The sequence below is a fragment of the Caretta caretta genome, chromosome 18, assembly GCF_965140235.1.
Source record: "Caretta caretta isolate rCarCar2 chromosome 18, rCarCar1.hap1, whole genome shotgun sequence".
Classification (NCBI taxonomy): Eukaryota; Metazoa; Chordata; order Testudines; family Cheloniidae; genus Caretta; species Caretta caretta.
The window spans coordinates 2,980,156-2,996,169 of NC_134223.1; the positions used below are offsets into that span (position 1 = coordinate 2,980,156).

The window sequence follows — 16,014 nt, forward strand, 5'->3', positions numbered from 1 at the left end:
AACTGAGACATTTGAAGAAAAGAACAAGGACACAACATTCATCTCCACCACTGAAATATACTGTACTAAGAGAACTTTTCAGAGAGACAGCATGGAGAAATTGTTGCATATTTTGCTTGTTCATCGTATTGGCTACGCATTTGTTTTAAAGTTGTTAATCCTGTTTTGATCATATTCTCATTTCCTACCCTGCTATATTGTTATATATTACCACCATCCATATAAAATCAAATCAGCTATGATAAACTAAAACTGGCATAAAGTATAATTTTAATAAAAGCAAACAAATATACAGAGAATGTTTCTAGACAGGTGATAGCAGGCAAAAGTACAACACTCGTAATGCAACCTAGTTGAAAAGATAAAGAGGTGAAGAAACTGCACCCTATTTTGTGTAGAAAGGTTTGGATTTAATCAATTTTAATAGATGATGAATAGCTTCTGATGCATCTTGGTTTGGCAATTGTTTGGTTATTAGAAAAGCTTTCATCCCAAGATCATGAGCCTGAAACGACATTTAAAAAAAGATACAAAATAATTGCCATGAAATAGTTATACAGTCTTTTCTCACTAGGGTAGGAAAAATATACAGACAGGATCAAAGGAATTGCCATACTGGATCAGAGCCAAGGCTCTTCTAGTCCATTATCCTGTTTCAGAGAGCAGCCAGCACAAGCTGCTTTGGAGAAAGTTGTAAGAAATCTCCTAGTGGGCAACTATTGAATAATATGCCATCGTTTACCATTCCATCAATCTCTGTGTCATAATCACATTTTATGGTTTTTCAAATACAACTACTTTTCTGGATCTATCAGTTAGTCAGTTCTCAATCCATTTAACATTTGCTTCATTTATACTGTATCATGCAAGTTTTTAAATCAAAATGTCATGCAGTGCTAATTCAAACATCTTAAAAAGTCTTTGTTCATGTATTTACAGTCTCTATTTGTTATTTTGCATAACTCTACCATCTGGCTTCCTCTCCAAACTAAACATTCCCAGTTGTTTCCATCTCTGTTCATAAGGAAGTCTTACCCATCTCTAATAATTTTCAACTTGTGCAACCTTAACTCTGCCCCCTTGTTTGTAATCATTCTGATACAGTCTTGAATAACAGGATCACATACTGTTACTGCGACATGACCTCATCCTGATGCATAAAACACACCAACCTTATCAGTATACACCCCAGCCTCACTCACGCACAAAAGCCACGACTTTCACAAGTGATTGATGATTTTGGATGCCCAACTTGAGACAAATTAAAGGGGTCTGATTTTCAAATGGGCAGTGCTCAGCACTTTCCAAAAATCCACCCCCTTTAAAATATGGATGCCCCAAAATAGAGGCACCTTGACACATTTGAAAATATTAACCCTTTGCTCTCAAATACACTAGTGCAAATTCAAAATTAAACCCATTGACTTCAGCAGACTGAATGAATCCATATTTATATCATGATAACTGCAAAAAGGTCCAAAATCAGGCATTCATATATAGAACCCTTGTCTCATTCACTGCACAACATCCAACCTGCGTGCTGAATGACAAAAAGTGGTATGTAATCATGCAATTAAGACTGTATTGTAATGCATATGCACAAAGGCACAGAGTCTAAGCTGTATAAGGAACTTTAACTTGCCATTACCTGATTTTGAGTACTTTGCTTTGTAACTTTAACATTAACATAGTATTTTTAAATTTAATTTCCTAGGTATTTAAAATAAGTAAATAAATAAATACTGGAATGTGGCTCTATTTGCTAGAAAGCAGTAAAATACTGTTTCCCATGAATTATGCATTCTCTGAGGCAAGCGCTCCTGCATTTAATGTTATAGTGTGAATCAAAAATATAGTGGTTTAATTAAAAATGAAAACAATCACTAGGTCAAACTTGCCTTTGGTAAATCCAAGATCAAGTAATGAAGCATTGCAAGACCATGTACAACACTGGCAGTTTTAGCAGGCTGTTGCTTTGGTGCCTGTTCTCTGATATCTAATATTGCATTCAGTACTTGACTTGCTTCGGCTTGCTGAGCTTCATCTACATTGAGAATGAAACATTTAAGATGGATGGATAGCATACAAGATAATATACTACTAAAACAAGCTAACTATCTGTTCTGTTTAGGCATTTATACCTCACATCACACTGATATCTGATTTCCATACAAATTCTAAAAGTAAGCATATTAAAATCTCTATATTTTCACCTGCAAATGGCAAGTTTGCTGTTTCAGCCTCTTCTCTGATGTGCGTCACAAGTCAATATCTAGATTATTCAGCCATTTAACTGCTGCATCATCAAGGATAGCAAGATGCTGCAATCTACCCTCTAATCTTCTAATTGTGCACTCCTCCACATGTTTGACCATCTGCATCACTGCCCTGCAGTCATGCTGTGAAGACTGGGCTATGTTAAATTTCTGCACTGTGGCAGTCACTCTGGCCATTCCAGTCAGCAGCTTGTTAAGCCTAGTTCAAGATCTACATACCAACTTGCAAAGGATGGGTGAAAATTACAGCTTCTGAAATTCGTGCATGTCTGTCTCTCTATCCCAAAGTTGCTGCCACTCTATAAGAACATAACTGTCACCCTGATGTGCTGTTGTACCAATATTGGCACTGGGCCGGCACCACTGGACATGAATACAGGAACGGCCACTCCGAGCGTGCTAAAGGAGCTGGTGGATGAGATTGCAGAGCCATTGGCCATTATCTTTGAAAACTCATGGCGATCGGGGAAGTCCCGGACGACTGGAAAAAGGCTAATGTAGTGCCCATCTTTAAAAAAGGGAAGAAGGAGGATCCTGGGAACTACATGCCAGCCAGCCTCACCTCAGTCCCTGGAAAAATCATGGAGCAGGTCCTCAAGGAATCAATTCTGAAGCACTTAGAGGAGAGGAAAGTGATCAGGAACAGTCAGCATGGATTCACCAAGGGCAAGTCATGCCTGACTAATCTAATTGCCTTCTATGATGAGATAACTGGCTCTGTGGATGAGGGGAAAGCAGTGCACGTGTTGTTCCTTGACTTTAGCAAAGCTTTTGACACAGAGAGATAAAGAACGGCTGTTGTTTGAATGCCAGCAAACACCAGGACCGTATGCTGCAATGCTTTGTTCCACAATGATTCCCGACTACGTGCTATTGGCCTGGCATGGTAAAGTGTCCTACCATGGAGGACGGAATAAGGCTGCTCTCCTCAGAAACCTTTTGCAAAGGCTTTGGGAGTACATCCAGGAGAGCTTTATGGAGATGTCCCTAGAGGATTTCCGCTCCATCCCCAGACACGTTAACAGACTTTTCCAGTAGCTATACTGGCCGCAAATGCCAGGGCAAATTAATCATTAAACAAGCTTGCTTTTAAACTATGTATAATATTTACAAAGGTACACTCACCAGAGGTCCCTTCTCCGCCTTCAGGGTCCGGGAGCCCGCCTTGGGTGGGTTCGGGGGGTACTGGCTCCAGGTCCAGGGTGAGAAACAGATCCTGGCTTTTGAGGAAACTGGTTTCTCCACTTCCTTGCTGTGAGCTATCTACAGCCTCCTCCTCATCATCATCTTCCTCGCCCCCAAAACCCGCTTCCATGTTGCCTGCCACTCCTTGGACGGAGTCAAAACACAGGGTTGGGGTAGTGGTGGCTGCACCCCCTAGAATAGCATGCAGCTCATCATAGAAGCGGCATGTCTGGGGCTCTGAACCGGAGCGGCCGTTTGCCTCTCTGTTTTTTTAGTAGTCTTGCCTGAGCTCCTTAATTTTCATTCGGCACTGCTGCGGGTCCCTGTTGTAGCCTCTGTCCTTCATGCCATTGGAGATTTTTTCAAATATTTTGGCATTTCGTCTTTTTGAATGGAATTCTGATAGCACGGATTCGTCTCCCCATACAGCGATCAGATCCTGTACCTCCTGTTTGGTCCATGCTGGAGCTCTTCGGCGATTCTGGGACTGCATGGTCTCCTGTGATGATGACCGCTGCATGGTGACCTGTGCAGGTGAGCTCACGACGCTGGCCAAACAGGAAATGAAATTCAAAAGTTCGTGGGCCTTTTCCAATCTACCTGGCCAGTGCATCTGAGTTGAAAGCGCTGTCCAGAGCGGTCACAACTGAGCACTCTGGGATAGCTCCCAGAGGCCAATACCGTCAAATTGAGTCCACAGTACCCCAAATTCGACCCGGCAAGGCCCATTTCAGCGTTAATCTTTACTCGTCAGGGGTGGAGTAAAGAAATCGAATTTACGAGCCCTTTAAGTCGAAAAAAAGGGCTTCATCATGTGGACGGGTACAGGGTTAAATCGAGATAAAGCTGCTAAATTCGACCTAAACTCGTAGTGTAGACCAGGCCTAAGTGTTCTAGATGAGACCTATATGTCAGACTATGGTCCAGTTTGACTCCTAAATAAGTGACAACTGGCTGAAAGGAAGTTGAAAATCCTCAGCACAGACTGTAAGGGGTTGATTGGCCAGACAACCGTTCAAAAGGAAAGTTGCAGCCACCATATTAGACTCACTTAAAGTCTCCACTAACAATGGTAAATGGCCAGTTCATTTATTTCTTGGCTGAGTGACCCTTCGATACCATGTAGATGCCACATCAGCAAGACAGATATCATCCGCATATACATACTTATTGGTCTTAGCTGTTGATAAGTCATAAGTACGTATGTTGAAAAGGAAACAAGGTAGAATGGAACCTTGTGGGAGTCTGTTACAGAGATGCCTAAGCCAACTGACTGTTTCCAGTTTGCAAGGTGAAGCTCTGATTCGTTATCATTTCCATGATGAACCGCACCAAGGGCTTACAGAGAACAGTCTGCAACAACCTGACAGCCCCACATGCCGGACATTGTCACATGCAGCTGACAGGTCAGCCATAACGGCACCAACTTTCTTGAAATCATCTTCGATGTCTGATGTTAGGCGAATGACTTGATCTTGGGTACATCATCAAGATCTGAAACCAGCCTGAACAAAGGGTAATTGTGGTTTGATAACCTTGCTGATGTGCATCAGAATCAGTCTCTTTATAAGCATGTATCTGACACAGAGGAGAGAGATGGGTCAATAGCTCTAGGGATCTTCCAGTGGTTTTCCTCATTTCAGAGTGGCTACGACCTTTGCTCTGGGCCAGATTTTTGGAATGCAGTTGTCTTGGAAAACATCAGTTGAGGAACTAAAGCAGCAGGCTTTTTTCTTTCAGTTCTTGGTGAAGTAGGAACTTGATATGGATATAAATTATAATCCAGGCCTGGAGCCTTTCCCGTTTTCATAAGCTTAATGACCTGGCTCTTTGTGTGAAAAAGGAGCCAACAGGTTTGAATCCACACTAGGAGCCTGTCATCTCTCTGTAACCTCAGTTCTGAGCACATAGCTGAAAGATTTATTCAAATTCTGTGCGTGGTCATTAGCTACTAGCTGGAATACAACAGCATTTGCAGTGACTGAAAACTCCTTTTTGCTGTGACTGGAATCTCCAAAAAGTCTTTTTATGGTCCATCTTTGTGCCTGTCTCTCTCCGTTGATTGTGCCTAGTCTGATCCAGCAGTTAAATGAGAAAATTTGGTAGGAGTCATTTATATTGGCTGGACATTTCAAGTCCAATTCAGCCAGCTCACTAATAGATGCCTCTAGTTCTGCTTTAAAAGGCCTCCTACCAGGCATTCAGAAAATACCACTCAGCCTTCTGTAGGCGGTTTGTTAGTGATCTCCACAGGCCTGGGGTGATCAAGGATGGCCAAGGCTAAGACTTTGGAAAAGCTTCAAGCATCTTCCACTCTACGACCACTAGCGGCAGTTGTGTGGAAGATGAAAAGATGATTCTGGGTGAAGAGACTGTTGCCCATCTGCTAAGTGAAATATGGAGGTTTGGTTTGGGTTTTAGAGAAGTTGTAGGTCAGTGACTGAGGCCCACTCCATTAGACTCTCTCTCTCTCTGTTGTTGCCAGGATATCCCCAATTGACATGGCAAGAACTGAAGTTGGCACAATAGATGGTTGTGGTGGAACACTGGTGGTGGAGTGCATCTCCTGAAGCAAGATGACATGTGCCTTCAAGGTCTGTAAAATGCAGCACCTTGAGAAGTGACCCTGGAATAGGGTTTGCGGTGCTGGCCCTGAAAGGGGCCCCATCGGAGGATGGCTCTTTAGGGCTGATTGTCACTTAAAATGCAAACCTGTGTTCTGCATTTTGTCTGCTTTTGTTTCACTTTTGCTATCCACAGCGGATATCATGAGAAGTCAATAGACATGTTTCAGCTTCTGAAGAAGGTTGCACTATAGAAGTGATTTATACTACTGCACATCATTGTACTGTCTGTCCTGAAACAGCAAGTCTTACATTACTGTGATTATTGAAGCTGGCAACATGCAGCAACTTCTTAGTGTGAGATTTTTGCAATAGTTTATGCTTATAGTTTATAATAGTTTTATAAATGGAAGTAATGTCACACAAACGTACACTGAAACATCATCCTGTCCTCTCTGAGAACAGTCACAGAATCATAGCCATTGTAGATGGAAAAGACAAGATAGAGCATCTACTCTGTCTTGTCTCCCATCAGTGCAGGACTGTTCCATATAAAGCAGTACATTTGCTAGCACTTCACTCATATGATGGGGCTTCCACAACCCCTGGTCTGAGACTATTAGACAGATTAATATGTTCCACTTCCAGAACATAACTTGTCCATGGGGTTCTACTGGTTAAAGAGATAAGGAGCCATACACATACCTCAACAGGCTGAAACTTCACTTTAGTGGGTTTCAACTTAAATAAGAAAAATGTAAATAACTGAAAATGCTTCAATGGAAACTAATTTCTGAAAGATAGTGACATCAAAATCTCAATTCTTAAAGCTAATGGCTCAAAGAGACCCCACAGGATTTGGTCTATAGAAATGTCAGACTCCCAAGACTCATACAAAAACAAACAGTGGAAAGGACTAGAGAACATTCTATGGCTCCTTCCCTTCAAACTCTTCTGTGTTCTATGAATAATAATAATACTGAAAATTGGATTTACTCAGAGGTTCTTCACTGATTTCCACTTCTTCAGACAATATATTAATTTCTGCTGGAGAAGTCAGAGTTTGTGATTGGACTTGAATCAGTCGACTGAAATGGGCATGCCAGATATCGCTTACCTATTGAGAAGGAAAAAGAATTAACATACAAAATTATTACACAATATTTAAAAAGGGCATGTGTTTTGCCCTTTCCTTTTGCGCATTTTCCAGAACATTGCACAGTACAGTCTTAAATGATTCAAGTGAGTGGGCCACCACCATCTTCCTTTTGTGATTATTCTATGTTCTACCAGCTCCCATCATAATGAATTTTTTTCAAAGGTTCAGCTGAAACTTTGTTCCTTTCTATTACTCCTAAGTCCATCTTCCCTGGCCAAGGTGCTCATGAGACCCATCTTCCCTAGCCGTGGGACTGTTTAACCACAATGCAAATGTTTTAGTAGCAAAATTGATTTTTATAGCAGGGTTTGGCTGAGCAATATAGACAGGTGGGGAACAAACAGTGTTAACTCCATGTTTAAAATAATGTTTGTGGCTAGGTGATCTCAAGAATATATTTTAAATACAGGATTAACATGATTTGGCCCCATAAACAGGTATAATTGTTAGCAATTTGCTTTGCTTTGACTGTTTGAACCACATTTAAAGCCATTTTTAAAGACAGTTCTAAAGCCAGTGAAGACTGGAGCAATCTAAATGATTCTTGTCCTTGATGCCTATGGTAAAGCTGTGAAAAAATTCACTAAGAAGCCTTCACCATCTCATAATCAGCTAGAGTTTGGGGCTTGTTAGCACTACATCTGCACTCCTGGAAGGAAGCAAGCTTCCTTGGGAACAGTCCTAGGGAACAGGCAGCATCTATTACCCAGCAAGTTACCAGTACAACCCTCAGTGTTGCTCTAAAGCTTGGGCTATAAAATGTCTTCATTGAGTTTTGTTTTTACTGTTTAATAAAGTAGGTTACTGTACTGAACAATATATGGGATATGATTCTGGGATCACAATTGCATAGATTCTCAATGCAAGATATACTGACTCAACATATTAAACTGTACATTTTAAAATGTATTTAAATTATTATAAAAGTGAATAACAACCTTTCTCCATAAGAAAAATGACTGCAAATTCAAATATAAATTTTTAAGAGGTCTATGTTTACATGTTTTTTAAAATCTGATTTTTTTAAATTTATCTTTCTCTATCCTAGTTGTAACTCAGAGAAATATTTGAATAAGTAGTAGCTTACTTTCAGGTTAATAATAATGTTTTATTTTAAGCCCCGTCCCAGCAGAGCACTGAAGCACGTACATAACTTTAGCACGTGAGCAGTCCCATTAGCTGCAATGGGACAATTTACAAAAGCAAAGTTAAACACATATTAAAAGTGTTTGCAGGATCGGGGGCTCAAGTGGCACTTTCACACTTGGCCCAGGGTCATTATAACACTAAGGGGAGTCAGTAACACACAAACATTGAGAATAACCTCAAGAAAACTTGTAAATATCAGAAAAATTTACTGGTGCTACTAACCTCAGTGTACAGTGAGTCTGCAATGTCCATTTTGTTCTGACGAAAGAACACATTAGCCATGTGGAAATAACCTCCAGATGTACTAATGTCATGAGTTCCAAATGCACAACTGGCAAAATAAATCTGAAATATAGATATATATAAAATGTAATTATATAAACTTAATATTCACATCCAAATACGTTTGGGGATAAGTTTATTAACTTGAAGATTAGCAATATTTTATTTATTTCTTCTATTTTCCACCTAATATTAGATGCAAAATTAATTATATTTAAATCCAAGTTTAAAATGTTGCACCAAAACCATGCAGATTCTCCCTTTTTCCACAAAGGACTTAAAACCTCCCTCATGTCCCTAGCTAGGAATACTCCTGGTCCAGAGGCACAGAGATGGCAAATTTCAGAGTAGCAGCCGTGTTAATCTGTATTCGCAAAAAGAAAAGGAGTACTTGTGGCACCTTAGAGACTAAATTTATTTGAGCATAAGCTTTCATGAGCTACAGTGAAGTGAAGTGAAGGTGTGAGGATACTTAACATGGGGACCGAGCCATTACACAACTTGAATCTATTTCCCCATGTTAAGTATCCTCACACCTTCCTGTCAACTGTCTGAAATGGGCCATCTTGATTATCACTTCAAAAGTTTTTTCCCCCCTGCTGATAATAGCTTCTCTTAATTAATTAAAAAGAAAAGGAGTACTTGTGGCACCTTAGAGACTAACCAATTTATTTGAGCATGAGCTTTCGTGAGCTACAGCTCACTTCATCAGATGTTTACCGTGGAAACTGCAGCAGACTTTATATACACACAGAGAATATGAAACAATACCTCCTCCCACCCCACTGTCCTGCTGGTAATAGCTTATCTAAAGTGATCAACAGGTGGGCCATTTCCAGCACAAATCCAGGTTTTCTCACCCTCCACCCCCCCACACAAATTCACTCTCCTGCTGGTGCTAGCCCATCCAAAGTGACAACTCTTTACATAGTCAAGTCGGGCTATTTCCTGCATAGATCCAGGTTTTCTCACATCCCCCCCACCCCCATACACACACAAACTCACTCTCCTGCTGGTAATAGCTCATTGAAAGCTCATGCTCAAATAAATTGGTTAGTCTCTAAGGTGCCACAAGTACTCCTTTTCTTTTTGCGAATACAGACTAACACGGCTGTTCCTCTGAAACCTTAATTAATTAGCCTCTTACAGTTGGTATGGGTACTTCCACCTTTTCATGTTCTCTGTACGTATAAATATCTTCTTACTATATGTTCCATTCTATGCATCCAATGAAGTGGGCTGTAGCCCATGAAAGCTTATGCTCAAATAAATTTGTTAATCTCTAAGGTACCACAAGTACTGCTGTTCTTTTTGCTAATACAGACTAACAGGGCTGCTACTCTGAAACCTGGTAAATCTGAGTCAATATCCCTGAAATTAATAAGAACAAAACTACTGGATGGAGAGAAAGAAAGATTACTTAGTAACTACAGTAGTTAGAGGGCTTTCCCTTCACCCTCTCCCCTGGTTCTTATCATGCAGACAGAAAGCAAAAGACCAGAAGTCCGAAGTGCAGGCAATGCTATGTTTATTGGGGTTAGTTTCCAGCAAGCATGTATACCGTAACTTTGACGCTGCAGAGCCTTGTTTCCCAGTGTCCCGTCTCCCTCCTCCTCAGTAGGCATATTTATACCTGAAATGCACGCCCACAGTGCCACCCCTTAGAACTTACGGTCATGTTCTGTTTTGGGTGGCTGTGTGTCCATCCCACCCCTTTTGTACCCCACGGGAGGAGTAAGGAGTGACGTATGCTACAGTCATGGGCAGGCATTTCTTTGATCTTTTAGTGTTTTATCTTCCCCTCAATCTTCCCTCACCCCTCCCAACTGGTTGCTTGACCTTGCCTTGAGATAGGAGTGGAGGCAGTCTTCAAGTGTGTGCTCATATACTATACTCTCACCGTGCCCAACAACACTTTAACTGCTCTTATTTGTTCCCATTATACTAACAAACCCTCTGGCTTGGGCAAAAGCAACACATAGAGTGTCTTTGTCCTTTGTTCACACATATGGGTAAGAATGTATGTGTATCATAAAACCAAACAGGCAAGCAAAACTCAAAATACTGTCTCAGGCAAAAATACAGACCCGAATCCTATATGGGCACTAGCACTCCTAACAATAGTCACGCACCTGGACTGACACCGCTGATCCACACTCATGGGAGCACCTACGTGATAACCCATGCAAAGCACTGGCCATTAGGGCTGTGTGCATTCTCCCTTGCAACACGGAAAGTTTGGACCAGTGACTATGGACTTAATACATCTTCCATTAAGGCCTATTGAGAGTATTTAGAAGGAACTGTATAAAAGCAGCAGCCCTGACCTTGTTCCAGTTACTTTCTACTCAGTCAGAATCCCCTCTGTATACTCTGAAGGAACAAAGCAGGTGGGTGAGGGCAGATCTGTACTGACAATTTACTCAAGGAAATACAATTATTAGGAAAGTAACCTTTCTCCTAGTACTGACGGCAAAGCCCACTCTTGAGAGATTAAGTAGCCGCAACATCTAAGGAGGTGCATCTGAGAACAAAGTTTGCACGACTACTCTCCCAAATGATCATATGGCAAAAAAATTCTGGAGAAAATATTATGGAAGCAGTTGTTTAAATAATGGAATAAATAGTGTAACTGTTGTCTAACAAAAATGATCAAGAAATAAAATAGCTGCAAGTATAAAATGGACTATTTGTTTAATGATAGGCAACTACACCAGGTTGCAGTAGGAATGTATACCTCAACTGAATAGAAAGGCTGATGAATATTATTTAATAATACTATAAAGAACACAGGGCATACACAGAAATAAGAATAGTTACTAGAACACAACTTTGGATAAGTACTCATGTGTTGTCCGTTGTATCTATCTAGCACAGGTTTTTCAAAGGTGATTCTTAGCATGGTATCTAAAATCTGTACTAGAATCTAAGTGTCTGTTGGGCTTTCCTAACAATTGCTACATGGACTGTGTACAATTATAAGGAATTTTTCTTCTACTTCAGTATTTTATTCTACGTACATCAGTAGCCAGGTGGTATAAAGACTCTTCAAAATTTCCTTTAGCAGCATAGAGGAGACCCAGGTTACGATGCAATTTAGACTGAATGCCATTACTGCAGTCAGAAGTTTTGAGGACAATCCACTGAGCTTGTGAGAGGTATTCCTCTGCCTGGGTAAGATGGCCAAGACCTGAAATTATATTTCAAGAAAAAAGAGGGCAAATGTCAGCAAATTTTTAGAAGCTTAGAGAATATAGCTCTTTGTTTCAGAGTAGCAGCCGTGTTAGTCTGTATTCTCAAAAAGAAAAGGAGTACTTGTGGCACCTTAGAGACTAACAAATTTATTTGACCATAAGCTTTTGTGAGCTACAGCTCACTTCATCGGATGAAGCTCACGAAAGCTTATGCTCACATAAATTTGTTAGTCTCTAAGGTGCCACAAGTACTCCTTTTCTTACAGCTATTTGTGCCATTCAAACAGTTGGACTAGGATGCCGTGACCGCAGCGCTTTAACGTTGCTAGTGAAGACATGCCCATAGGCATGAATGTCACCTAACTGTCTGAGTCTGAATGGGTCATTAAAAAGAACTGTCCGAGGCCAACCCCATATCAATGGAGTATGGAAAAGACAATCACCAGGACATTGACACCTACCAATCAGTGACAGAAAGGGAGATGGATTTCCCTACCTCTCAGCAGTGAAGCAAAGCAAAGACCCCAGCTCAAGAACAAAGGACTGGAAAGTGTGAGGTGGGAGATAAGAGATGGCTTCTGCAAGGAGTTGGGGGGCTATCACCTGAGAACTGACCAAGGAGGTCAGACAGAGAGAGCGAGAAAGCCTGAATATGGAGTTTGCTACAACCTAGCTGGGCTCTCTGGGCTAATTAGAATGTACTTGAACTATGTTTTAACCGGTTTCAGAGTAGTAGCCGTGTTAGTCTGTATTCGCAAAAAGAAAAGGAGTACTTGTGGCACCTTAGAGACTAACCAATTTATTTGAGCATAAGCTTTCGTGAGCTACAGCTCACTCACGAAAGCTTATGCTCAAATAAATTTGTTAGTCTCTAAGGTGCCGCAAGTACTCCTTTTCTTTTTATGATTTAACCTTCATTTATCTGTGCTAACCTGGGGACTTCCTATGCTGTGTTCCAGCTGATTGATAAACCCAACTGTTTTGACAACTCTGTTTGAGTATCACTGCAAATGCTGAGGTGCATTAATCCCTGACGAGCATACAAGTCTCTATCAGGAGTCTACCTCAGTTGGACTCGCTGATCAGAGCTCACGGTGTGAAGCAGGAGTGCTGAAGTCTCGGACGTTCAGTATTAGGAGACAGTGAGGCCACATGGTCTACCCTGAAGGAAGAGTGAGACTGAAAGGGTTCCTCCAAGAGACTGTTCCAAAGCTTGGGGTATAGCATCAAACCTGTGGATCTGTGACATACCAACATTATGGTTTTAGATTTACCATTGATATTATTTGCTTCAGCAAAACTTACCAGTGCTAGCCTCAGCTAAAATGAGATAAGCAGGAACTAATTCCATAGAATCTGGGCCACAGGTATCAATGCTGAAACGCAGAGAATGTAAAGCTGCAGGAATTGCTTCTTCATGTTTTCCTTCAAACACAAACTTCTGGGCCACTTTGTGAGTAAGGTCAACTAAGTGTTTCTATAGGGGAAAAATTAACAATGGAATGGGAGTGAGCAAAGGATGAATGCTTATTTCTAGAATCATGTAATAGTCTCTTTTTCTTTTACATACCTGCCTGTGAAGAAGCTGTTCCATGCCATGTTTTCTTTCTTTTTCGGAATTGAAAAATGGAAAAGATGTACGTATTGGAATCAACAATTGGCATATTTTCTCATGGATGCTAACCCAGTCAGCTTTTTGATGATCTACATCACTGGTAAAATAAGAGGAAAATACTTTTTTTAAAGCTCTGTTTATCTTTATTGCATTTCTAGTTGTATATTCTGTCAATTCCTGCTGTAGTTTCTACTGAATTTTCCACCAGTAATGAATGCTTACTCATAACAAATAGGTTTCAGAGTAGCAGCCGTGTTAGTCTGTGTTCGCAAAAAGAAAAGGAGTACTTGTGGCACCTGAGAGACTAACAAATTTATTAGAGCATAAGCTTTTGTGAGCTACAGCTCACTTCATCAGATGCATTCAGTGGAAAATACAGTGGGGAGATCTATACATATAGAGAACATGAAACAATGCCACACGCTCTCAAAGAAACTGCGGAACCACCTGATCAACATCCTCTAGAGCAAACAGGGAAAGCTTAAGAGTGAGCTCTCAAACCTGGATACTCTCATAAAAAACCAACCTTCCACACTAACTTCTTCGTGGCTGGACTTTACAAAAACTAAACAAGCCATTTACAACACACACTTTGCTTCTCTACAAAAGAAAAAGGACGCTAAACTATCTAAACTACTACATGCCACAAGGGGCCACAACAGTGGTTCCCTTAACCCAACCACCAATATTGTTAATCTATCCAACTATACTCTTAGCCCAGCAGAAGAATCTGTCCTATCTCGGGGCCTCTCCTTCTGCCCCTCCACCCCCACGAACATGATACAGTTCTGTGGTGACCCAGAATCCTATTTTCGACGCCTCCGACGCAAGGAATATTTCCAACACACCTCTGAACAACATACTAACCCACAGAGACCTTCCTACCAAGACTACAAAAACAAGGATTCTGGGTGGACTCCTCCTGAAGGTCGAAACAACAGACTGGACTTCTACACAGAGTGCTTCTGCCGACGTGCACAGGCTGAAATTGTGGAAAAGCAGCATCACTTGCCCCATAACCTCAGCCGTGCAGAACACAATGGCATCCACAGCCTCAGAAACAACTCTGACATCATAATCAAAAAGGCTGACAAAGGAGGTGCTGTCGTCATCATGAATAGGTCGGAATATGAACAAGAGGCTGCTCAGCAGCTCTCCAACACCACTTTCTACAAGCCATTACCCTATGATCCCACTGAGAGTTACCAAAAGAAACTACAGCATTTGCTCAAGAAACTCCCTGAAAAAGCACAAGAACAAATCCGCACAGACACACCCCTGGAACTCTGACCTGGGGTATTCTATCTGATACCCAAGAGCCATAAACCTGGAAATCCTAAATGCCTCATCCTCTCAGGCATTGGCACCCTGACAGCAGGACTGTCTGGCTATGTAGACTCCCTCCTCAGGCCCTATGCTACCAGCACTCCCAGCTATCTTCGAGACACCACTGACTTCCTGAGGAAACTACGGTCCATCGGTGATCTTCCAGAAAACACCATCCTGGCCACTATGGATGTAGAAGCCCTCTACACCAACATTCCACACACAGATGGACAACCAGCCGTCAGGAACAGTATCCCCGATAATGTCACGGCAAACCTGGTGGCTGAACTTTGTGACTTTGTCCTCACCCATAACTATTTCACATTTGGGGACAATGCATACTTTCAAATCAGCAGCACTGCTATGGGTACCCGCATGGCCCCACAGTATGCCAACATTTTTATGGCTGACCTAGAACAACGCTTCCTCAGCTCTCGTCCCCTAATGCCCCTACTCTACTTGCGCTACATTGATGACATCTTCATCATCTGGACCCATGGAAAAGAAGCCCTTAAGGAATTCCACCATGATTTCAACAATTTCCATACCACCATCAACCTCAGCCTGGACCAGTCCACGCAAGAGATCCACTTCCTGGACACTATGGTGCTAATAAGTGATGGTCACATAAACACCACCCTATACCGGAAACCTACTGACCACTATTCCTACCTACATGCCTCCAGCTTTCACCCAGACCACACTACACTTTCCATTGTCTACAGCCAAGCTCTACCATACAACAGCATTTGCTCCAACCCCTCAGACAGAGACAAACACCTACAAGATCTCTATCAAGCATTCTTACAACTACAATACCCACCTGCTGAAGTGAAGAAACAGATTGACAGAGCCAGAAGAGTACCCAGAAGTCACCTACTACAGGACAGGTCCAACAAAGAAAATAACAGAACGCCACTAGCCATCACCTTCAGCCCCCAACTAAAACCTCTCCAATGCATCATCAAGGATCTACAACCTATCCTGAAGGATGACCCATCACTCTCACAGATCTTGGGAGAGAGGCCAGTCCTTGCTTACAGACAGTCCCCCAACCTGAAGCAAATTCTCACCAGCAACCACATACCACACAACAGAACCACTAACCCAGGAACCTATCCTTGCAACAAAGCCTGCTGCCAACTGAGTCCACATATCTATTCAGGGGACACCATCATAGAGCCTAATCACATCAGCCACACTATCAGAGGCTCGTTCACCTGCACATCTACCAATGTGATATATGCCATCATGTGCCAGCAAT

At 41.7% G+C, this 16,014-nt stretch overlaps 1 protein-coding gene across 1 annotated transcript in view; it reads right to left on the reverse strand.

Moving 5' to 3' along the window:
• Positions 1–253: 253 nt before the first annotated feature.
• ZMYND12 (zinc finger MYND-type containing 12) overlaps positions 254–16,014 on the reverse strand; it is a 32,882-nt gene continuing 17,121 nt past the window's right edge. The window contains exons 2-8 of the mRNA XM_048824915.2: positions 13,380–13,521; positions 13,115–13,286; positions 11,636–11,805; positions 8,556–8,678; positions 7,022–7,142; positions 1,899–2,044; positions 254–505 (exon numbers count right to left, since the gene is read on the reverse strand). Coding sequence (XP_048680872.1) covers positions 386–505; positions 1,899–2,044; positions 7,022–7,142; positions 8,556–8,678; positions 11,636–11,805; positions 13,115–13,286; positions 13,380–13,521 — 994 coding nt within the window. The 3' untranslated portion in view covers positions 254–385. The remainder of the gene's footprint in view (positions 506–1,898; positions 2,045–7,021; positions 7,143–8,555; positions 8,679–11,635; positions 11,806–13,114; positions 13,287–13,379; positions 13,522–16,014) is intronic.